General features: G+C 36.0%; 2 protein-coding genes across 2 annotated transcripts in view; one reads left to right on the plus strand and one right to left on the minus strand.

Moving 5' to 3' along the window:
• The window catches only part of LOC122529011 (fasciclin-1-like), a 355,664-nt gene that overhangs the window by 48,930 nt on the left and 280,553 nt on the right, over positions 1-26,181 (minus strand). The window contains exon 3 of the mRNA XM_043654724.1: positions 6,321-6,511. Coding sequence (XP_043510659.1) covers positions 6,321-6,511 — 191 coding nt within the window. The remainder of the gene's footprint in view (positions 1-6,320; positions 6,512-26,181) is intronic.
• LOC122529010 (origin recognition complex subunit 3) lies at positions 12,057-19,038 on the plus strand. Its single transcript, XM_043654723.1, has 14 exons — positions 12,057-12,222; positions 12,499-12,630; positions 12,705-12,825; positions 12,900-13,054; positions 13,122-13,282; positions 13,367-13,475; positions 13,561-13,725; positions 13,809-14,006; positions 14,154-14,270; positions 14,372-14,659; positions 14,755-14,988; positions 15,653-15,772; positions 18,350-18,417; positions 18,655-19,038. Exons 1-14 carry the CDS (start codon positions 12,199-12,201, stop codon positions 18,746-18,748), a joined length of 1,986 nt encoding a protein of 661 aa, XP_043510658.1. The 5' UTR covers positions 12,057-12,198; the 3' UTR covers positions 18,749-19,038.

Below are 26,181 nucleotides of genomic sequence, written 5' to 3' on the forward strand. Positions count from 1 at the left end.
TCGAATATTTGCCTTTAGATCACGGTATAAGGGAAACTACAATCTTTTTAGACTTTATTTTATCGAATAATAATCATCTGTCACGCTACGCATTAAACAGAATGAGTGCGTAATAACTTCGATCAGCGATTCGAACAAAATTTCCACCCCATGTATGAGGATGAATAATTATTCTAGTCAACTATAACTAGTAATTCCACGAAGCTAAAAGTCAGTTGAATATTGACCGACAAAATAACGGTGATTATTTAATAATTTTACCAATATTCCACCTAAAAATTTTGCTCACTTTACCCTCTTACTAGGTAAAACAAGAATTAAACAATTTCATTACAATCCTGTATGCTACCAATGTTCCAATATAATCATGGCATATGTAGTTGCGCCTCTTAAAAAAAAAAAAAAAAAAAAAAGAGCAAAAATAGTGAACGGAGTGAAATTTTAAAATGTTCCGCATAACACACACAAAAGTTTCCCCCGGTAAAAATTCAACCACCCTATCAACCACTTTATATACTCGCTCACTCACTCGCTAACTCTGCGCCGTGTATATAAACCGACGTGTATCAAAGTTCCTGCACTTTTGTTACATCATACGGCGGGGATTAGCGGCGCGCTTTTTCTTCATATATTCCTAGATTCATGGATAATCTCGCGCGGCGTCTCGCGTCGTTTCTTCGTTCACTCACGCTCCCGTTTATCCCTTTTTCCACCCCCGCGGGCTTTCCTGGCCTACGCGCCGCCGCCTACGCTGTGAATAACGGCGAAAGCCCGGAGAAATTTCCTGCGAGCATTTTTTTTCGCTGGATCGCCGCGGCGTGTGATGTAGCTGCTCTCGCGAGCGAGCGGGATCGTAAACGTTAACGGTGCCGGGACTTTGTCAGTTATTACGGTGCTTCCGAGTTGATCTCGTGTTCCTCCGAGGATATACTTCCGGATGGAAATGCGAGAACGGAACGGCGCGACGGCGGTTTAAATAAGCTGGAAAATATTTTTATACGATTTCAAGCTGTCTGCCGCCGCCAGTTCCGCTCCTTTAAATGCCTCTGCGTTCCACGTTAGAGCAATTCCAAGCGAGTTTCTTTCGTTTCTTCTTTAATTGATTCTCTTCTCGCCCATTCTCTTTCCTTTCCGTACTTGTTAGCGAACCCTAATTTGGATTAAGACTCGAACTGCCATTTACGAAGGCAATAGGAAAATTATGGTTCCATGTCGGTTAAGTAGTATAATATAAATTGTAATATACTATGCGTGCAAGTATGAATTATTAATATTAACTATATTTTAATGAAACGTCAGAGCAGGGAGGATATCAATGCTATAATGATTAACGCGTTTAGAGACCAATTTTCAACTCCTGGTTGAAGTATAAAATCTAATTTCAACTGTAACGCACAAGAACTGAAAATTTGACGCAAGAATTCACAAATAAGATATAAAACATAATGTGCTTTTGATCAATGTAAAATTGACTATTACATAATACACCTATACTCAATTTTACTACATGTACTTCGTCACATTGTGTCAATCGATCGCACGTTCATCCATCATGGATCGTGTTGACTAAAGAGAGTTCAATCATTCAACAGTATTAAAAAACTAATGCTCGAGACTCACGGAGAATATTACCAACTATCCTTACTTCTCAATTATCACGACTCTCCTGAAAAATTTCAATAGTTCAATCATTCAACAGTGTTAAAAAACTAATGTTCGAGTTTCACGGAGAATATTATCAACTACCCTAACATCTCAATTATTACGACTCTCCTGAAATTTCAATAGTTCAATCATTCAACAGTGTTAAAAAACTAATGTTCGAGTTTCACGGAGAATATTATCAACTACCCTAACATCTCAATTATCACGACTCTTCTGAAAAATTTCAATAGTTCAATCATTCAACAGTATTAAAAAACTAATGCTCGAGACTCACGGAGAATATTATCAACTATCCTAACTTCTTAATTATCACGACTCTCCTGAAAAATTTCAATAGTTCAATCATTCAACAGTATTAAAAAACTAATGCTCGAGACTCACGGAGAATATTATCAACTACTCTAACATCTCAATTATCACGACTCTCCTGAAATTTCAATAGTTCAATCATTCAACAGTGTTAAAAAACTCATGTTCGAGACTCACGGAGAATATTATCAACTACCCTAACATCTCAATTATCACGACTCTTCTGAAAAATTTCAATAGTTCAATCATTCAACAGTATTAAAAAACTCATGCTCGAGACTCACGGAGAATATTATCAACTATCCTAACTTCTTAATTATCACGACTCTCCTGAAAAATTTCAATAGTTCAATCATTCAACAGTATTAAAAAACTAATGCTCGAGACTCACGGAGAATATTATCAACTACCCTAACATCTCAATTATCACGACTCTCCTGAAATTTCAATAGTTCAATCATTCAACAGTGTTAAAAAACTCATGTTCGAGACTCACGGAGAATATTATCAACTACTTTAATATCTCAATTGTCACAAAAAATTTCAATAACCGAGAAACTTAACGACCACCCTTTCCGTCCACGCGTGGAATGCCAGGCAAATATAGAAGAAATTTCTCGATATACTGCACACACGCTGGTCCACCGGGGAGAAAGCCACCGTGGACGGAGGATCGGAGGTTAGCCGAAGGAGGCGGCGACGGTTTTTAATCTAGAAAGCTCGCGGGCTTTTGATCTCATTAGACGCTCGTTGGAACGCGCCTCGTTGACGCGTCGCCCGCAGGCGTTCGCTGCTTGCTCTCGTCCCTGTTTCTTAACAATTTAAAGAAATTCCAGGCCGAATAACTGCGTCCACCCGACTAAAGAGTTACGGTTAATGGAGGGGAAAATGGCGCGCGTCAGCGCGAGGCTGCCAGCCACCGGAACACAACGGAAAGAAAGAGAGCACTGAAAGAGAGCGGGAGCCAGAGCAACGTTTCAAAGCGTCCTATCCAGGCTGAGAAGCAAATTGAAAATCAGCCCAGTGCCCCCCTCCCCCCCTCCCCTTTCTCTACCCTCCCGGGTCGAATACTTGGCAAATAGTTTCGTTGGCGATCGCCAACGGGTGAAGCTCTGCGTGAGAATGTTCGATCGGCTGCGTTTAGTCGAGCGGGGAATAGCGAGCCTTTGTTCGAGCCATCTTCCTTCAAGGGTGTGAACCTGTTTCCTGAGTTATTGGGGAGGTATGGGAGAGGGGATTGTCAGTCTGTTAGCAGATAAGGGTGAGTTTATGCTTGGAGAGTTAATCGAACGAGTATCGAGTGGAGTAGGCGTGTATTTTGTCTGTTTCTTTTTATTTGGAATTTGATTTTTGGAGAAATCGCGGAGGATAAGAGAGAAATGTTGAGAATCACGAGTGACAGAGTGTAGTGTCAAGCAGAGAATTTAGTTAGCAAAAGTTATGACTATGACGCAACATAGCGTGGCATATTTTTACTATTACATTACACTATGTGGTTTACTCACAAATACGTTTGAATTAATTCCGATCCGCTCTCTGATCAATTTTGTTTCCACTAGAATTCGACTTGGTGGCAAGAGAATCACGAAAAATGTATCAAACGTTCTCGATACTTGAACGCATGAAAGCATAATTCGATTGTTTCAAAGTTGAGACACTAACAGTCTCTTTGAATGATAATTTAACGAATATGTTGACGGCGCATGAAATCACAGTTTGCTCCAGAGGAGGATAGTTAACAGAATTCGAGCATAACTAGCTGCAAGGTAAAGGTAACAACCGTGTTGCCGTGTTGAGTTAATCATCAAAGCGTGAAAGAAAGTTTCGGCTTGGCGGGGCCTCATCGTAGACGGCGAAGTTTGTCGAATCGGAATGTAAAAAGTTATTCGATTAGCTCACTTTTGTCTACATTAATTATGATCCGATACTTTCGTGCTCTGCGAACGGGTAGCAAGTATCGGCCGTGATAGAACTTCTGCGTTAAGTGGATGAGAAAAGTTTCTTTAATACCAGCAGCGGGAGAAAGGTGAACCAGAGGCGAAAAGAAGAGAAAAAAAATAGAAGGAAAGGAGGAAAGAAACGAAAGGCCAGAAGGAGATGAAGAACGGAAGAGAGGATTGATCTACGGCCGATCAAAGGATTAGTCGAAGACTGGTCTCTGCGTGATTTTCATCGGGCCGCTGATGCTAGATGCAGATTAAAAGAAATTTCCTTCAGTGGAAAAGACGTTGCGAATATCGAAAGAAATATAGTAACAGTATTGGAAGATAAATTATTGATTAAATATCTGTTCGCTTTCATTTTCCTTTTTATCACGGTAGAATATTATCCGTGAATAAACAGTTCGTACAACTGAAGTGAAATGAAATTCGAGGAATGAGGATGGAAAAGTATAAAATGTACCCTACGTACGCAACGAATCCCATTCTACTTTTTATTATAATAAAATTTTCTATGTTTGAATGCATTATACATTCAACGGATATGTGTCGAATCTCGTTTTACTTTCCGTAACAATGAAACTTCCTTTATTTGAATTTTTGGTGACTGAATTATACGGCACGAATGAGTTACACAACTGGATCCGGTCGAGGAAAGTATCCAAGAAAGTTAGCAAAGTTAATTTTCTAAAGAGAATCGTGTAGGAATGATGATGGTTAAGCAGAAAAAGCATGCGTTTGTGTTTCTGCTCAATTACAAGTGCATTAATCTTTTAATGCTCTTTGCCCGGTTTTTTCTGCACCGTAAAATAAATGCGATTTCAGCTTTAGATTAAGACTTGAGGAAGTTCGAGACTTCAGTTTTAATACGATGGAGATCTTGCTTGACGATGAAATTTAAAATTTTCTTCCTCGGCTCGGTCGAAAATTCAAAAATCACCGCGTCACGGAGTTAGAAAATTGATCACCCAGGCCAAATTACGGTTAAAGAGTAGTTAGCAAATCTGGCTGGCGATTCAATTAGCCGTATAATGGCACTCAGGCTAATTAGTTTCTAATCATACAAAGACATCTCTTGCTTCAAGAAGCAATTATACCTCAATTCCAAAGTTCGAGGTACTCGAACTTTCGTGTCCCCGGGTGGAAATTAAATTTGAAATAAATTACAGGATACAATTACGCTGAGAAATTTAACTTTCTTTTTCCCGCGAAGTTCGCGAAAACCCGAGCTTAGAAAATTGCTCATTAAGTCAGAATATACTCGAGACGTGCGAAAGTTTAAAATTTTCATTAATGTGCGGAGAATGAATTTTTTTTTTCAGAAAACTACTTCAAATTTTCAGCTACTTTTTCAAATGGTTGGCATCTTTGAACTTTCTAGCTTCTCTTCATTTTTAAGAAAAGTCGTGTCTCCAAGTCGTGTCTTTCAATTATTATTTTTTTAAATGTCACTTTTCAGACGTCTAAAATGACATTTAGAAAAGAAAAAAAAAAAAAAGAATTAAAAGAATTGCAGTCAACGAATGATCAAGCTAAAACGACAACAAAGTAATAACTAATATTCAAATAGAATTCTTCTATCTTTGACGGTGAATCTTCATTTTACCAACTCTTCCATCGTTCGACAAATTTCACCTGCTCGATTTCTCAGATAATTCGTTCTCGATCTCCGCTCCGACATCGATCCCAAGTAATTCAAGTTTCCAGACACTTTCGGAAAAGCTTCTCGCATCTACCACTTTCCATTCGTTGAATTTTTATCACAGGCAGCCGCGTTTCTGTTTCACGGAAAGGCGAAACCTTTGTCGACGAGAAGCGTCGCCTGGGGGATGAGAGGAATATCCGACGAGCTTATCGAGACGAAAGCCGATATCCATCGATACAACGAGACTCTCCGTTGCCCTAAGAGAGTTGTACAGCTCATTAAAAGCTCGTTAGAGGAGGATCGCGCGAGATCGAGGAACGTAGCTGGCCTAACTCCTTGGTTGCAGTTTCGCGGGTATCGCGGCGTACGCCGGAAGTCGTGCTCACGCAGAGCACCGCGTAAACTAACTTAATTACTCGCGAGATTACGCTCGTAAAAAAGTAATTTGCGATTAAATTAACTGTCAGAGAAATCTAGGAAGCAAACGGTGTGCCCGAATTAATGTAATTTTTGCCCTTCTTTAACCATCGAATTACTTGCTCACTGCTGTTGAATTATGTACATGATTTGATTTTATTTTTTAATAATCTAATTTTATTTTGCACTTTACGATATACGTATACAGTATGATGTCACAGATAGTTATTGATAATTCATGTTAGATACGTACGGCATTCAATTATGACACGTATATGTTATTTTTATTTTTTTAACTATCGAGTAGTTTTGTTGAATTATAGATTTAATTTTACGAAACTTACCTGAGTCTTCACGTCGCCGCCGGCAATAACTTTCGATTGAAAGTTGCTACGTTCCATAAGGATCTTTGCATTATTTATGTAGACTTCCTGGCCGTGCGTGCCTGGTCTCCTGGTGACCCACAAGGGTGGATTACCCTCCAATTCCGACGAGATCGAGTCCCCTAGATTCTCAATCGTTTTTGGAAAGTTTGCTGAAACAAAACAACAAATGTCTTTTTATCTTATTGCCATTGTTCATAATTGCGCGTCAATTTTCGTCAGAAGAGATCAGAATTTTCTCAGTTACCATTTATGGTATTATGTTTTTAGTAATTAAATAAATGTAACTAAGATTATGATCTCTTATTGATTTAATAAATTAAACTCAACTAATAGCTCGACGTTAGCTATGATTGTCTGTATTTCAGTTATATTTGAAAATGCTAATAGCTAATCAAACATGGAAGTAACTTCATTTTCAATATGGAACAGTAAAACATTGAAACTCTAATTTTAATATTATCTATCAACAGATTAAATCATACTGCCATTTTTCTTTAATTAGCCATCAAATACCTACTTGTTAACTGAACACAGATATAATAAAAACAGTAAAAGAAGAAGAGAATTCATTAAAGAATTTAATATCACACGAAACGAGGAGGTTTTAGCTTCCATCTTCCCACAGAATTCTACCCCAGCACGCTATTTAAACGCTGAAGAAACCAGTATAGCGAGCGTGCAAGAAGCCATAAACCAGGAACAACAGATCTAAACAGAGGGACAAAAATCCCGCCAAGTGCGATCCATCAAGCGCGTTATTTCCTCCTTCCGTCATTCCCGAGTCCCAAACTCCTAAAAAAAAAAAAAAAAGAATCGTTCTCGAATCCAAGCCCGCAAGCTCGTCACCAGCGCGACAATTTTATTTTTCAACCAAGCAACGAGCACGCGAGTTTTACAACAGCGCAGAAACGTTAAAGAGGAGAGTTTAAAAAAGAAAGAGGAGGAAGGAAAGGAGGGCTGGGGGGAGAATCGCTGAAAGAAAGGACAAGAAAAAGATGAAAAGAACGGAAAGGGGGAAGGAAAACCGAGCAAAGAGAAAGAGAGATAGAGGATGGTAAAGAGTTCACCGCGAAGCTACAAAGCTGCTCTCTTTATTATCTCGTTACCGGCTAGAACGTCCTCGTAATCCTGAGATTTTTCCAGCCGTCTGTCTACCACGATAACACAGATACCGTTTCTGCATCCTGCAGGAGAAAAAAAAAAAAAAAGTTCAATCTCCGACATAAAGGGAGAATGCCAGCGCGATGCCAAGCGACAACAATAGCGCTCATTACGAACGTCAGAAATTGGGTCTTGTGTTTCGTTAAACTGCCTCGCCCCGTGGTTTTCTTACTCCCGAGGAATCGAGAAACGTCGCAGGACCCTCACCGCGGCACGACATTTCTCCCTCCTGACTCTTCCTTTCCGTCTGCTTCCTCGTTTTTCTTTTTTCTTCTTTTTTTCTTGTTTCTTCTTCTTCTTTTCTCCGACCGAGAAAAATTCCCTGGTTCCAAGGGAATCATTTTCTTTAACTGTCCAGCCGGCGAACGAGGTGTGCGGCGTCCGTTCTCCGTTCTGCGTTCGAGAGTCTGACAACAATTTCAACAAGCAGAACTAGAAGCGGTCCCCGTGTTTCTTTCCCCTTTGATGGCCAGCTGGCCGACCGTTTTATCGTCGCATCAGCGAAAACGTTCCCACCCTCTTCGAGTTTGCGTGAATGCGATCGTTTTTGCGTCCGAGTTTCTCTCGCCGAGATCGACGCTATTTCAGCGGTGATCGACACCTTTTACCCGGTCTTGATCCCGAGGACTTATCGGGAAATGACTCGCTCGCTTTTGAAGAGAGAACGAGAGAGAGAGAGAGATCGATTCGAGTTGATGATCGCATGCATGCAAACACGTCGGCGATCGACGAGCGTTTGTGCGAGCGTAAAGTGTAGAGATATAGCGGGTGTAACTTGATTGATTTGGTAGCAAGAGTTGGTATATAAATAGTACATTGGATGTAAGAGAAGTTAACGTCTATGGATATTTCGAGATTTATTTATTGCTTGTGGTTAGGTTGAGAATTTTTATATATTCGTACGAGAAAATATTTACATATTGAAGACGATTACGTTGGATTGCCAATTTTTGAAAATGAATATTCATCGTAGTGATATATTTACGTACTTGTCATCATTGTAAGAAGGAAATATGTATGATTGAGCAGTAAATAAATTGAAAATTTTTGTGGAAACATTTATGGAAACTTCAAAAGGGCCAAAGTATATTGAACTACGAGATACGAGAGTAAAATATAAAAAATAGATGAAGTATAGTTGCAATATTTGCAAGATAAATTTCGACTAAAATTTCACTCTCTTAATTGTGTCTACAAAAATATAAATTTGCATAAATTTGCAGTCAAGCCATGGTTTCTAAGGATTATGTAAATAATTTAATACTCCATCATTTTTATTTTCGTATGCACTGTTGAACAAAAAAGAGCTTAAAATTGGTACTTAAATTTCATACCTCACATTAGTCATCTGTTTCAGGGTATAATTTCGACTTGTAAAATTACACTGTTCTTTCGTGGAGCTTATCTTTCAAACTTTCTTTTATTGGCCACTGTAGGTAAACTCATTTCATATCGAATAAACCATCAGAAGTTATCATTTGAGTAGACTGTTTTTAAACGTAACAAAAAAAAGCATAATTTAATCATTTTTCATTGACAAAGCGATACAATTTCTTAATATAATAGAAGTACGTAATCTAAAATTATGGTGAGCAGGAAAGCTCATTTATTACTCACTTGCATGTTATAAGCTTCACTGAATAATAGAAGTTTATGCTTTCACATAATGCATATACAACATAATGTGATAAAGTAAATGATTTACTATTAAATTAACCTACAACTATAAACCACTGAGGAGTTTGAATTTCATCAGATTACATATTTCATTAATTTTATTATTAAAATCTGGTCGATAGTTTCAGAAACACTAGAGAGGATTCCTTTAGAAATTCAGTACTTGTTAACATACGTATATTAAGTTTCACAAAATGATTTAATAAATAAGATTGTTACCAGTTGTGAATAATTTGCAAAAACTTGCATCTATGACAAATGTCTATATTTAAAGCTCCATTTCCATCAAAAATTCCACTCTTCAATTCTATTGCGATTGAACTCTTATTGTAAGATATCTATTAAGATTCATATTTATTCAAGCTTCTGTAAAAATTTCAACCAGACAAATCTTCTCTCGCAAAGTCCATCGAAAAAGGTCCATCGATCCACTGTTAGAGTTATTGCTTGACGTAAAACGTCAGACGATCCTGAACTATACGGAAACAGTTATACAGAGAAAGTAAAACGAGACTCGTACACGTTACGAGCTACGTTCGCGCATTTATCTCGAGCCAGCAGAAACAAGATCTTTGATACCGTTAAACTACATGATGAACGAGAGAGGCAGAGGATGAAATAAAAGCAAAGACATTATTCATCGCAGGCGTCGAATCGCACGTACGACGATCGAAAAATCTAGACAAATATGTTCCATCGAACGATCAATAGGTCCACCCAACTCTCCCTCCTTGCCTACCGATCTCTGCATCGTTTTGTCCCAGACGTCCCTTTCAACGAAGGCGGATGATTAAGTCCTCGATCGAATCCCATTTATTTTCCGGTGGGAAACCCCTTGGGGCACAGGTGCGATCGCCAACCACAAAACGAGAACATTCGTACAAAGCTGCTTGCGCAATCGATTTATATTCTCCCGCTAAAAATCTTTCTCGCTGCTTGGGCGCGTCCGTGTCGTTCGCCAGCTTGTACCTGAAAAGTTGTGCTTTTTTCGAGATCTGCCGACGAACAGCAGCTTGGTTAACAAAGAAAATACGCGTGGCTGGAATTAACGACGAAAACGGAAAAAACCAGTTATCGTATACTGTACGCCAACCGGGCAAAGTATCAGGAGTGGCTTGGCTTAGCCGGTGACACGGGGAAAAAAACGTTGGATCGTCGAAAAACGCTGGAAGCTGCTGCGAATGGAATCGAGACTATTCTCTTTCAATACTGATTCGATGGTCGGTAAATGTTTTCCTAGTAGGAGAGCATATCTATGTAAGTTGGCAAATCTCTGTTGTTTTATCGGAAAATTTTGTTTGCCCTTCTCTCCGTTTGATAAATCTTTTTTTTTTTTTTTTTTAAGTATTTTGAGGTAGAGCTAGAAAATGAGGTTTAAATATTATAAATTATGGACGTTACTTTGTAATTGATTGAACGCGATATGATATTATATCATGATATAAATTTTTGAAATAAGGATTGATTTAAATAAATATATACCTTTATCACGATACTATGTCATAAAGAAGTTTATTTTGTTACAACTGTATAGATAAAGTGTAACATACGGAAAGATAGTATCAATCAAGATAGTATCAATAGTTTTTGATATTAATGAAGTAACTTGAAAGTAATTCAATCAATATTTCATTATCATCAAATCATTAATTTAGACTCTTACCTCATACATTTATATTCTTCAAATGAAAATTTCATTTCATGTGTCACTTCTCCCATGAAATGGAATAAAATGAAATGAATAATACTGAAAATTACAAAGAAGAGGAATCTCAAACAAATAACAATATCTAAAATTCCGAGACCAAATCAAGTTCTACGTCTCACGACACAAAGCTCACTGCAGACAGATTCGTGGCACCTATTTGTAGGTGAGATTTCGAGAAAAGATAGTGGGCAAACAGACTTCCGGCGAAGCTCATAGAAATGCTGGAACGTGCTCGGCGAGCTCAGAATAATTTCGATTCCAGTGGCCGTTTGCACGGTCGTTTACACCGGCGCATACCAGCGCGGGGATATTTCAGTACAGTGCGCGAGGCACAGCATCTTGTTTGGACACTTCTTTAAATCAATTACGAGTTTCTGGCAGGCAAGTTCTCCGGGCAAGTAGCACACGCTTGCACCGCCCTGCCAGTTTAACGAAAGTTCGATGAACGCCCATCTCTCCTCTCTCTCTCTCTCTCTCCTCCTGCGCCGCGGAAACGTGGCATCAAACTCTCGGTTTCCGGATTGTTTGCTCGGCTTCGACGGATTCAATCGGCACATTTGTGATTCAGATGATGATCGTGGGGGGGCCGGCTTACGCTCGTGAAATTCGAATATCGCAATTACGTCTGCCGTCGCCGGGCTTCCCGGACAGAGCCAGATTTTCAAAATTCCGTCCTCGCCTCTGGTTACGTAGATTCGCGTTGCGTTGATTGTAAGTGCGCCAGTGTAATTTGCACGGCGAACACGTTTATTCAAATTGTCTTTAATACGAGTATAATGTGGAATTCACGACCGTACCGTATATGAAGCATTCATATAACCGAGTATATAGAGTAACGTTCCCCTTAATGAGGACGGTTGCCATTGTTAGAAACTGTTTGGAAATTATTGAAACGTTTTGTTCGATAGTCTCGTTTTTCATCAAATATTTTTCGTAAAAAGTGAATTTCAGAAAATTTAAAGTACACAATCCGCAGCAGAAAATTTTGATTTACAAAATTAACAAAAACATTTATAATTAGTAAATTTAGACTAATAATAGTTCAACAAAATTAAATCTGTTTAATGTGATTACTTATGATGGTTTAATTCGCGGCGACAAAGCATGCTGATGATGAGCGCTCTCTAGGTGCGCTTCTGGAACTAATCAGAGCGACAGTGGCGTTCAGCTTGTCGTTGTGTGAAGTTGTATTTCTGCGCTTTCGATGTCAATTATGTGATTTTGAACGAGTGGAATAGTTTTTGGTTGTTTTGTTTAGATATACGACTGTAAAAAGGCTTCTTTGATAATATGGATAACGTGTCAGTGTCAAAGGTATAGTACACCTGTTGCTTTTACTTACATAACCTTAAAATACTGATATGGCACATTGTTTATACAGTTATAACAAGATAATTTTTGTCTATTTTCACGGTTAGAAGTAATTTCTTTATCTCTTTTGAACGAAAGTTACACGCATTGACATTTTAGCATATATAAATATTTTGACACTTTATAAATTTAAGTCTTTGGAGAAAAATCTTTTCTTTATTATATGTCTTTAAATCTAAAGTCTTCAGACTTTATCAGAGAAAATTAAAATAATTTCAGGGTGTTTTTGCACACAAAGGTGCATACAAAATTGGGAATAAGCATACAAAATTTGAACCATTGGATTTTTTAAACGAACCATGGTATCTCACTTATAGCGAAACGTGGAAAAGCATTCAAAATGCTATAGAGGTATTTGTCTCGTGTTGAATGTTCATACATGAGCAATTCGCGCTGCTATATTATATCAATAATTAAAATTTTAGGATATAAGGTCCAGTATGTTCCAACAAATTTTGAATGATTTAGAATCTTTTGTCTCTAAAATTAAAGCTAAACCAATTGAGCAATTTGAAAATGAAATACAAACAGCCATTTTATTAACAGGTGATTTAATTGAATATATATCTAAAATTCTTTTTTAATCAGATACATACGATTTTGAAATCACTATATTGTAGGAGTTAATGTCTCTGATCATTCGATAATGTTTCAAAGAGTAATTTCCAAGTTAGAACCAATAACAAAGCATATTGCTGTCATACTGAGTAGGGACTCGAATAATATAAAGAATCTCGTAGAAGAATCAATTTATCAGTTGATGAATAATGAAAAGGTAGTTACCAGAGTATTAAGAAATACAAATTGTTATATATTGTGTGTAATATACATACAATTTGTAGGATGAAGAAGATATTCTAACTAAAAAGAATCAATGTCATATGAGAAATCTTAAGCTATGGTACCAACAAAATTGTGATCAAAATGATCCCCTTGTTATACTGATAACTGATTTTGAAAGTTCTTCTCCTGAAGTATTACATGATTTTATTTTAATATTAAGGTATTATAATTGTTTGATGAGTATATACCAGATTAATATACTCATTTTTAGTATATGAGAAAATTAACATTCTGTATCTTTTAGTTCATATACAAGTTCAATGAAATTTATTCTTATATTTGGTGTTGCAACTACCTTGCATGCCATTCATAGATCTTTAACATACGATGTTACATCAAAGTTGAATGTTCAAGTAAGCAGCGAATGCACCATAAAATTGATAATAAAAATAATAATGAAATATAGAGATATTTAAAGAAGTAAATATGTTTGTCTAGGTATTTCATATGCAGAAACAAATTGACATTTTGTCAGATGTGTTAGAAAAAACTGTTTTTTGCACAAACATTCCGTTTAAATTAATTGGGCGCGCGTTTCAGTTTTTAACGGATATTTTTTTGTTCTATGATTTCTCTGTAGAGAATTTTTTACATAGTTACAAGGTACCAATTTATTTTATCCTTTTGTTTCCTTTTGATCCTTTTCTATGTACCATTCAGTGTCCAAGTTATTCTTACGTTTTTAGATATGTATGATACAACACTTTTACGCGAACAATGTAAATTCTCTTTGTTGTCAACCGCAAAAGATAAAACATCGGATGTCTTGTTTAACAGACGAGGATTTGACAGAAATTAAAAAATTACCCTCTATAGAAAGATATATTGAACAACATACGAGTGATGAGAATAAAGATGAATTGCTTGATAATGATAGGTTCAAGGTACGGTTTTGTATTCATTTAATTAATGCACACTACTGCCATTTAGCAAGCATTACTTATTACACATAGTTTTGAAGTATTTTATTACAATTTTAAGAAATCATAGGTTATAAAATTAACACTGATTTAAAGCTAGCTCATTATTAGGAAACATTGTCGCAACTGCTAAATAAATTTCACCAATATATGCACCGATTTTTAATAACAGTCAAGTGTCTCCACGATCTCACGTCGACACTGCCAAACGCGCCAATGGGCAAACAGGTATAAATCAATGAAAAACGAATGGCTTTCACCAAAGACTACGTAATCTACATTTCAACGAAATTTAGAAAATTTGGAGAATCAGTTCAATACTATTTTAGCTGCGCGAATATTACACGAGAGCAGTCTACGCGAAAGATCTAAGAGAATCTCAAGAGTATAAAGAATGCCTGCAATTATTGAACTTTTTGTCGAAGAAGGAAATGCTTGGAAAATTGAACTCTCTTGCAGCAATTATGAAAAGTTCGAAGGATCCAGTTATGAATAAAGTTAAAGCGGATTTACAGAGCCATATAAAAACAATCGAGGAAGCTGGTTTAGAAGTAGCCTCGAATCCTGTCGATATTGTTTCCACCGGTGAAAAACTCAGTCGACTTCAACTGAAAGAGGTCTGAAATTGAATTCAATGCTATTCCATGTGACGCGCGTGTGTTAAAGAGAATGGGAGGAAATTGCAATATTTTGCTTTGTGTTTCGCTCGTAGAAATTATTGAAACTGTCGCAAACGCAATCTCGATCGCCTTATAAGATAGCCCAACAGGATGTGATTGATTATTTGGATCAGAAAGTATTCTCTGTGTACTTGGTCAATCCTCATTATGTACCAGCCAACGAGATATTTTGCTTCAGCGATGGAAATTTAGCGAAACAGCATATCCGTGGGTCTTTGAGAGCTGCCATTCATACTGGATTAAATGATCCACACGTATACTTAAATGTGAGTTAAATAGAAATTAGTTTTGTGATATTTGTGGTGTGGGTGCTGCATGATATTGATTGGAAAAAGTGAAATGAAATTTTGCAAACTGTTATTCTAATAAATCTATCAACACTCCGAAAATTCCATATTGTGTATGTGTGTGTATGTGTGTGTGCTACTAGATTTATAATTACATTTTATAATATCACAATATTTAGTGTTTAAAATTTCGTATATTATTATTTATTGCAGACGGTCACATATTACAATTAAGTAATTTTGTTGACTGTGAAAAATAAACATCAAACTGTTTTCATGAGAAATCAAAAACACGATTGTTCATTGATCTCCTCATTATTGAAATATAGTCGTAAAATCTACTGAAAATAGAACGAATCTCCTTAAAATTTTTCACGATTATTTTTTAATCCTGTTCGAGATATATAAAATATAAATATAATTCGTTATGAAGTATTCGTGACTCCCCGTTGAATTGCTTCCGCCTTGAACGAGAGCTTTTCCCTCTTTTCACGCGTTCACTGCGGCTTACGATTCTTCCAATAGCTATTGACCTTTCACTCTTCTCTATCGAACAGTCGGATATCGATTATAGATTGTTCGTGATAATAAACGAGGCCCCTGTCCTACACAGGTTCAAGTTAATTGGAAATACATATTTCAGTGCGAGTGCTGCAAATTGGAGAATGACGACGCCATTCCGTCCACGCTGCCTGACCTCAGTATAATTTACAAGTTGCACTTGGAATCCAGGAAGCTGATCAATATGTACGACTGGTTGCAGGTAACAATCCGTTTCGTGTTTACAGGTAAATCACAGTTATACTTATGGTCACGTACGCTGACTCACGAATTGGCACAGAAAACTTTCGTGTGTATATTGTACGTGTTGTGCGAAACACTTTGAGGCAGTATTTGTTGTTAGTATTTAGTTAGTAACTAGTGGATTTTTATGAAAATTTATATTTTTGTAGTTAATTTGGTAATATATAACAGTGATTATAATACAAAATACATGCATCTAGAATCAGAGAATTGAAGTTTGATAAATACAGATCAATTTCAATTGATGATAAATAAATGAATTATTAAGTTTAAGAAATTAGTATATTTACGTTTTAAAAAGAGTTTACTATGCCTATTCCAAGTACTTTTATCGCATTTGTGATCAGATTATGTCTCAAATATTGTTAATATAGAAATTTCAAAATATTTTATACAACACAGATATATACGTTCGTAAAAGATTTCTGTCTTTGAATATTATCGTGAGTTATTGTGTGCATTCGTTTCGTGATGTTAATCGTACTCGCGAACGAGTGATTCACGCAAACAGCGTGTTGTAAAGGGGGTTGTTTTATTATTTTGCCGTCATTAAGGTGTAAGTATTGGACAAAGAAAATTAAAGTGAAAAAGTATGCACATGTGATCTCTAAATTACGCAGAGCTGTTAGAAAAATAGTAAGATGAAAGAGATAGTGCACGACAATATTGTTCGGTGAATTACTGTTTTGTTGGAAATAAAACCAAATTATTTAATAGCCGTATACATGTGAGTGATAGAGATAAGTATAAATATAACTGGTTTATGCAAATATTTTTTTTAGAAACATGTATGGATTATTTCTCTGAAAGGAATGAAAAAGTTATTTCTGACTTCTTTTTAAATCTAATATATTATTTTATATACAATTTTAATTAGAATATTTTTATCAATATTGGTGGCACATGTCAAATGTAATATTTTCTTTGATGTTGATTCATGAAATGAAAAATTTTATTAATCCTAACAGTTTATAAATCTATTTTATGCTAAGATAAATATAATACGCCATGTTAGGTAAGCATAGAAATTTAAATCAGCACCATGATAAAAATTCGTTCGCTTGTTTATTCATGAGCGCACATCGATGCGTTTCATTGTATTATAGAAAATACCTCCTGTTTGGTTCGTACATATTGATTTATTTCTCATTTCGTGACATGAAATTGAATAAAAAAAAAAAGACAAAACAAATATTTGCGGAAATTTCAAAAATAAGATATTTTAAACACAGATCGAATTATATTCCGTTTTGCGAATAATATTTTTAAAAATTTGGTGCAAGTTTTTTCTAGATGAAAATTTTCCGCTGTGTGAAATAGTGGCGAAATTAACGTTCCAACTATTTCGGTTCAATTTGTCGCAAAGTACGTTTTATCTCGTCACGTGTTAAATTATAAATCCAAACACTTTTGTTTCGTCTAATCCCCGGCGTTTATGTTCCTTTATATGAAAGAATTACGCCGCGAAATGGAGAAATGAATGGAGACACGAGCATTCTCTGAGAATTCCATTTTCACGGACGTCGACCACGGCGTAAGGTGTTAAGCTACATTCGCATAGAAAGGCAGGCTTTTAATGGCGCCGCGTTTCGTTTGCCTTGAAATATAGCTTTTTACGTTAAAAATGTTTTATTAGTACAAACAGAGTTCTTTTTTCACTCAATATTTCTTATTTTAAATTCGTTTTTAATGAAAGACCAATCAATCGTTCATCGACTAACTGTAACAGCCACAATTTTGATAATTTTGTTTCTCTTTTCATTTGTTCATTGATTTAGTATATGGAAAATTTTTCTCAGGTTACTTTTTTTTTTACTTGATATTGAATTTCAAGAAAAAAATCCTTTTAAGATGAATGATACTAATTTTCTACCTTGATATTATATCTATCATTGAATATAAATGTTTAGAATATTAGAAAATCATATGGTTAGTAGAATATTGCCATCATATTGAAATAAGTATTGAAGTGTCTCAAAGTCTCCCGATGAATTTTCCATGATTTCTATATTTTATATTCCACATTTTACAAAATTAACTTAATCACACTACTGCAATCCTCTTGGATAAAATTTTATTCAGAATACACACTCTAAATTAAACATTAGATCCTAGATTAAATTGTCTACATTAAGATTTGTCAAACTCTGGACTAAATTGTGTAGATCAAGTCTTGTTAAGAGTTTTGGACTCAAAATCGACTTACAGACTTTCAACTGAATTATCAAACTCTTAATTGAAAATTGTTTCTAGATTTTGAACCAAATTGCCAGACTTCAGACTAAAAATTCTTCCCAAAGTCCACGCTAAATTTCCTAAATCGTTTCTAATTCTAAACTCAATATTCTTCATTTATTGACTCTTAAATTCTTCAGACTCGAGATTAAATTCCTCATTCATTGACTCTAAATTTTTCATTCCCTTGTCCGTCTTTCCAATTCATACATTCACATTCACACGATCGTGAACGTGAAAAAATTCCATCGTTTCTCGACTAGATAGATAGCCTTGTACCATGTTTTTGAAACTCTTTCAGGCATTTTTAATCATCGTGGATCCAGCAAGCAGCGCAAGGGAGCAACGGGACGTGGATCCGAAATTACAGTATCCTTTTTCATTTAGAGGTTTTCTCACGTCCGTACGGTGGAGGAGTAATGGAACGTATATAGGAAGATTTGTCTAACCACTGTACGCTTGAAATTCATATCGTAGATGGTAATAGTGAAATCGTAAGCTCGCGGTGGTTACTCGCCGGGATCGCGTGCCTCTTGTTTGAATAATTCACAGTGGGAACACGTGTGAATTTTATCGTGGTTCATGGTATCCTTAACGGAGATTTAGAGCTCGTTTCACTCAAGCAGTTGCTGAACTAGAGTTTCTCGGTTTCATCAAGAGCTCGCGGAAGAAAACGGACCACGTTAAGCGACTCACATGATCATCCCTTACTTAATTTCCTTTTTTTTATACATTTCGAATCCTTTCAACTAAAAAAAAAAAAGAAACCTTGCTTTCTACATTTAGAAAGTAGAAATATCTCTCATTTGAAAGTCTTGTCCCGATCCTTCAATTTATTACATCAGTACCTTTTTCTTCCTGTGCGTTTTCATCCTAAGAGACACTTTCCAGTTCTTTTTCGTTTATATGGATACTTAGCTTAGGTTACAAATGAGATTCATTTTGTATTTTTTTGAAATTTGCGTTTTAATAAAGGAAAAAGAAGAGAGATGGAAGGAGATTTTTCATTACCTTTTATTTTTTTCATTTTATCTCCAAGAGATAGTTTCCAATTTTCCTTTCCATTTTCAAATTTGACTCACATCCGTTTGCTCTACGCGTAACATTTATTTTCATTCTAATAATAATGAGGAAAAAGACAAGTGGATAAGAATATCAGGTAGCTTCAATTTTTTATTTTTTATTTTTTATTTTTTATTTTTTTTTTTTCCAAGAAATATTCTCCAACGTGGCGTGCGGAAGTTTCCGGACAGGAACTTCCGTAGCTTCGAAGGGGGAAAGCTAAAGATGAAATTTAGATAACACGGCCAGCGTGGTACGGTGGGATGGAAAAACAGAAAGTATGGTCAAGAAACGGTTCTTATTTATGAGGATAATTATAATGATTAGGGATAACTGCGTTACCTTTTCCCCTCGTTCTAAGCATCGTTAGGTAACCTAATGTACGATAATACAGTATACAACCGGTGTTATTACGTTCTGAAAAAGTTTTTAATCACTCTGCGAGGGTTAGTTTCACACGATAATGGTCAATTCGAGAGGTTGATAATTACTCGCAAACTGTAACATTCGTTGTTTAGAAAAGTGAATATTTCGTGAAAACACAGTTTTCGAGGTAACTTGAAATGAAGGTGGGAAGAACTCCGCGTGAATTATAATTTCACGTGCCTTAATGATTCACTAAGATTCATCAAATTACTAATCGAGTTACGTCGCTTTTTTAACGAATATAACATCTGCATATAATATCTGCATAAAGGTGATATCTGTTATCAATATTAAAATTCACTCTTTCTCCTATTTTTTTTACGTTTAAATTTAATCGTATTGCTTTTTTTTGTCTTCACTGTTATTCTGAAATTGTAAGAAGCTAATTGTTTCTGAGATCATTACATATTCTTATCTTATTTTTATTAAATTATAAAATAATTTTGAGAGTAATTCTTAAAAGAAGATACTTTCTATATTATAATGTGAAATCGGTAGTTTTACATTTCTTTCGGATTTTATCATTTGGATTTCCAACTTCCATTTTCATGAATTGATATTGCAAGCGTGGTAGATTAAAAATTTATAGAATATGATACCGTTGATTTTTTTTTTCTGTTCAGACGTTAAATAAAATTGCAGCCGCGCAGATGTTTTTTACGATACGCAGCTATCTCTAACAATAAATTTTTATGATACGATATATCGATTATTCCTTTCAGTCTTCGTTCTCCGTACCGCGTGTACATCTGTTAGTTTAATTATTTTTATCTTTGCATCGAAACAAATTCTTCGCCAGGAATCGTACAATTTTTGAAAAGTCGAATTATTTCAAAAAGTGAGTAACATATCCCAATTGCAAACAGCGTTGCTCGATTACTTAATGTTCATACACGATCAATCAATTACAAAAATTCACTTAATTCCAATTCCTAGGTTAATTTCGAAACTCCTTCCAATTCCTCTCTGAAACACAATAATCTCAAATAGTGTCGCTCTCGCGATCAGTTTAATCAGTCACTTCCAGCTTGGAATATTATTCCAATTTCTCTAAAAGAAAAAAAAAAAGAAATCTCCGACAATTTTCAAAATGGAATTCCGCCCAAGTAAAACAAGAACAAACACGTTGGCAGGTATTGTATGATTAAGATCGAGTAAGACAACCGGAAATTAATTCAGCCAGCATCGGACTGGAATTGAAACAACGCGTACAGCAGCGAATTATATCTGGTATAGAGGCGTAGGTGTAACCACGCGTTCGCGGAAATCTTCAGCATCGATCATAGCGGGATATCACGAAGCAGGCTTTCAGAGTCTCGTGTGTATATGTGTGTGGTTCAAAGGTACGTGGATCAGTAAGGAATGTGTCAAAAGCTCCGAGCGGCACGGTTAAGCGGCTTCTCCCTTCGTAAACGTATATGATAGATGGCACCCGTTATGCCCATGCATTGAATAGCGAATTAAATTCTGCTTGCTTCACAAATTTACCCTTCGGCGGTTTATCTGCATCAGACACCTGTCGTCTATATTATTCAGTTTGACTAGGTGCGTTGCACGCCGCGCGTTCCACGAGCCGAATGCCGATAATGAGGTTTTCACGTTGACGAAAGGAAAAATCGCGTGTCTCTGTGTCGCTCGCCATCGATATCACGACTGCGCGTTTCTACGATGTTTGCATTCTGTTCTCGTTTGTGCGCGTCGAGATCGTAAAGGACGTGTGTGGAAGATTTATTTTTTACTCTTGAGACTTTAGGCGATCTTTTTTTTTTCGTGAAAATCGGTCAAAGTTAGTTGTTCCAATAAATTGGAACAGTGAAGATTGAAATGCGACAGAGAAATGAGATTAGGTATACTGTGAATGAGTCTGTTTGAAAAATTTCGAATATTTTGTATTTCAAAAGAAACAAACAATATTGTTAAATAAAAATAGATTCTAATCGAGTCAAAATTTAACTAAATATCTATTGAAACTTATTACGTAATCAGATATTTTGGAATAGAGATGAGAAGATTCTTATAACGCGTACGAACGCTTACGATAACTTTCTACCTACTTGAAAAAGTTAAACGTTTGCTTAAACACAGTTGATATTTTGTAATTTTAAGTTTGCAGTTATATAGTATAGTTACTGACATTGGAGAATAATTACAGTCGAATGTTTAGTCGAATAATATAGATCCTCCATCTATTTCCTTGATTAAGATCAACATCTCTCTACCTTAACATTAATCTAATATTAGATCAAGAGTTTCTGTAGCTTCTGTTTATACGGCGTTTAATTTACCTTTGTTGAGTTCGAAAGCTATAAAACAGTACGATTCTTTGAAAAGTGGGGTGGAGTTTGGAGAAGGAGTAGATAACTTTGTGTTATGACTTTTAAATAGAACGTGGTTAAATATTGTATACCTAATGGATATTGAATACTTTTTCCAAGAATTTACCTAAAAGAAGGAATTCAATGATTAAACACCACGTCATGATCTTGAATCAGATTGAATATATTTTATTAATTTGTAATAAACAATAAAATTTCGTCTAAAGGAATTCCAAAAAAATCCAAATGTAGTAAAATACTAAGGTACTTCTTGATTTATTACAGAAAATGTTGCAAAATAATTTGATAAATTTATTACTATCAATTAAATGAAAAAGTATATCAAGAAGCAAAATGAATACTTATAGAGAATATGTAAAATACATAGAAAATATTCGAAAAGTACCATTACAACAATTTAGAAAACTAAATATTCTAGTGAAAGGTATTCAACTTGGTACAACTTAGTACGATGGATTCATCGACTTCGATTATTATAGAATGATTGGAAAATCGAAATGAAAATCATGAATCTGCTCTTTAAATGCAATGGACAGCAATCGCGAATGCTCGTCACCAACACGATTCTACCATTTACTACCGTTTGCGCAAGCAAAACAATGCATCAACCCGAAGAGAATCACGAAACATAATGGCCACGAAATACCATAACTTTGTAATGGGTTAAATCAATGACCCAATTCAACTTCGTCGGGAATCACCACGAGAGCCGTTTCATCCACGGAATAATTTAACTTCCTGGGTGCATATTGATGACGTATGTCGTTCATTTGCATACGACCGCCGCCGAGCACCCTGCGAATATCAATGATTCACCAGTTATCCAGATTTCGTTCTCATTTCTGATACACGTTCTTCTTGATTCTCGCGGATCGTTCTTCTCCACCCGACTACCATCCTTTCCCTGCGCTTTCTTTCTTCCTCTCCCTTTGCCCTTTTTCTACTTTTCTTCAAATTCCGAATAGCAATGGACCTTAAATAAAGGGGCGAACTCGTCGGTTACTTTCCAATTGGAGAAAAAAGAAAACGAAAGAAGAAGGAGGAGGAAGAGAAAAAAAGGATGAAAAAGGGACGGTGGCGTGGGAGAGGGGAAAAAGAACTTCTAAAAGCGGTTGCAATCGTTCGTGCATTTTAACGGGGCGCGAACGAAAGTGAACGAATATCGAGGAGGATTAATTGAATTCCCATGGCGAGGCTTTCTTTCCGTCTGACGTGTTGCCGACAAATTACCACTGCACGTTTTAGCAAACTTTTGCTTCGCTGAAATATGGATAATCTCTGGGCGGCTTTTCCGTTTTCGCGTTTTTTTTTTTTTCTCCCTTCCATTTCTCCCCTTTGACAATGTCGATGAAAATGAACGAACTCTTGAATGTGTATTTTTCAGAGTTGGTATTTTTTTTTCCTTTTCTTTCGTACGATGGTGGTAGTTAGCCGACGATAAAATTGCTGCGGATGGATATACAGGAATTGTAATTTTTGAAATTGGAAATTTAATTAACATCACTTCTCAGATAGCATATATATATTGCTGCTCGGAAATTTCAGATCATTTTTTTATTAATTTGAGAGAGATATACGGTGATGAAGATTTAATATTTCTTTAATATTTCGCCGATTCATTGATTTTCATTGTTGAAAACAGCGACTATTTCGTTACTGACAATGAGTTAAATTGTTGATGACTTCAGTAACAACCTAAAGTTATTTAATGTTTAAAATTAATAATTTAATGTAATTAATTTAATATTTAATATTGTTACGTGTAATGTTTAATATTACATTTAAATAATGTTACATTGAATGTTTAATATTACATTTAAGTGTAATTATTTTAATGTACTCTGAGAAAAGTTGCTTCAATAGAAAGAAATGCTAATATCGTGCGCGTTAGTGAACGCCATAATCCTAGGATGACAATATACATTCTCTTCCTCTGCTTCCCTCTCTGTTTCGTATATATTTTTATGTTTGCGTTTATCTGCATGCGTACACGTAGAATAGAGACTTTTAATGTTACACGAGTATTAAAACGCATAATTACTCGTGTATTTTTCATTTCTTGATGCTCATTACACTCTTTTTAATACACTGTGCAAAACTGCAACTTCTGCCTCGTAAAAGTTAATAAAAGAAAATGTTTGTCATCGTATAAAAAGTACAAGAAACAAAATAGATTAAAATACCATTACGCACAGTTTGCATTAATATTTTATATTTATATCTGACAAATAAGAGTTTACTTAGAATTTATGTTTGAACTGAACAATTGGGTGGCAATCGAATTTTTGAATTTTTGTTATTTTAAATTTTCAATTCCACGAGACGTGAAAATTCTCTAGACAGAGTGACGGGGAGACAAGATAAAGAAGGGAAACACAGGGAAAAAGAAAAACGATGTGTAAGTTAGCCTTCACGTCTGGTTTTCATGTAATCACTGATGCTACTGACCGTACTAGCACGGTTTAATTAAACGAAGGGGCCGTGTTCGTTGAACGTGTTACGGAGTTCCTTGATTGACGTTGATTCCGTTGTTCGAACAAGAAAGAAGGAGCCCGAGTATCTTATTCTTCTTCGTAATTAAAACGTCCGCGTCTATGACGAGACGTCTACTGGTCGTTACTTCTTTAGTATCAATTTACAAGGCAAGATTCCAGCTGTTTTAAACTGTATTTCTCAGACGCGATAGCGACGTGATACAGTAACATAATTAGTCGAAAAGAGTAACTTGTCCAGTTCAGAGGTACACATCGTAAGAGTCGATACTTTTATCGATTAATCAAGAAAAACACAATAATTCGAAAAACCAAACACGAATGTAGAATCGATCGAGTAGTCTAATTTTACACTGAAATTTTTTCAATACGATTAGTCAAAGTTCAATGAAAATTACTTTTTTTTTATTTACGTTATTAATATTTTAGATTGTCGGAATTGTAAAAATGAAACTTGTGCAATGTTCATATTTTCCAGAAAAGTCTACAGAAAAAGAAAAAGAAGTTCATGCCGTCTAAAAAGAAACTAGTGCTCCGAACTTCTGCAATGGCTCACGAGCCGGAAGTTCTATATATTTATTACACGTGTTGTCTGAAACATCGTCGCTCGTGTATAATGCGGCGTACTCCGACAAAATACTTTCGCGAGCAACTGTACATTATTTTTCTCGTTTCCTAAAAACAAAAACTAATTATCTTCCGGTGCTTCCGTAGAAAAAAGACAAAAAAAACATCGTCTTTCAAGACGTTGAAAAGCGTCGAAGGGTCGACGACGACAAAGGGTCAGCACTCGGCATAAATCCTTAAAGAGGCAGGAAAAGCGTTTTCATTATAGATCCGTCGCAGACCTGTTGGTCTTTTAAGGGTGGCAAAAGCGGCCCTCTCTTTTCCTCTGTCGGTCTTCTCCCGATCCTCTCTCACGGCCGTTCGTGATTCAGAACGCGACAAGTCACAAGAGTCGGTCATGCAAAAAGCGCTCTGGCTCGTCGACTTGCTCGTTTTGCCGCGGCTGATTCAATCTTCCGTCCACTTTCGGCGCGGCAATCGATCTCCTTACGTCTGTAGCTTCGAGCACGGGTATCCGTTTGGCAAGGAAAATCTATGAAAGGTTCGCTTTTCCGAGTCAGCCATGGAACAGCGACGCTCGAAAAGGAATCAGTTCTCCGTCTCCGAGGGTCGACTAACCTCCCTTCGAGTTGTTCGTGTTCAATCGCCATGACCCCGATATGTCCTTTCGGTATCTTTCTTAAACTTGTCCATATGGTCGAGCGAAAAACCTACCTCGTGCCGTATCGATCCTTTATTTTGGCCGACGAGGCGAATGTGAAGCATAGTCGACAGACAATGACGCGTAGACGAAAGTTTCAAATTTGCGATTATCGTTGCACGTATTATTTTATATTAAACATATCGATTCAGTTTTCTAATATCACTTTGTATTCTCTTTACTGAAGTGTCAAATAGTAAAATTGGTTCAATAAAGTGATACGTGACAATGATTGTTGAAATTGTGCAGCGTGTACTAGAGAGAGTATAGAGAGTATATAGACTTAGAAACATTGTCTGCAGACAATGCCTGCGTTCATTGTCTATGGATATTGTATGCGAAGTGTTACATCGTGTGTGTCGCATACTATGTTCAGTCTATATTTTACAGAACTTCACGGACATCTACAACTCTCATACGCAGACACACGTTTGTAATACGTACTTTACGACTATAAAAATGCAACTGGAGCAGAATTCACATAATATGAATTCCACAATTAATTTCAGTTATTCTTTGACGTACTATATATACGCATGTATATATTTTT

Source organism: Frieseomelitta varia, unplaced genomic scaffold (assembly GCF_011392965.1).
Source record: "Frieseomelitta varia isolate USP_RPSP 00005682 unplaced genomic scaffold, Fvar_1.2 scaffold_275, whole genome shotgun sequence".
NCBI classification, from domain to species: Eukaryota; Metazoa; Arthropoda; class Insecta; order Hymenoptera; family Apidae; genus Frieseomelitta; species Frieseomelitta varia.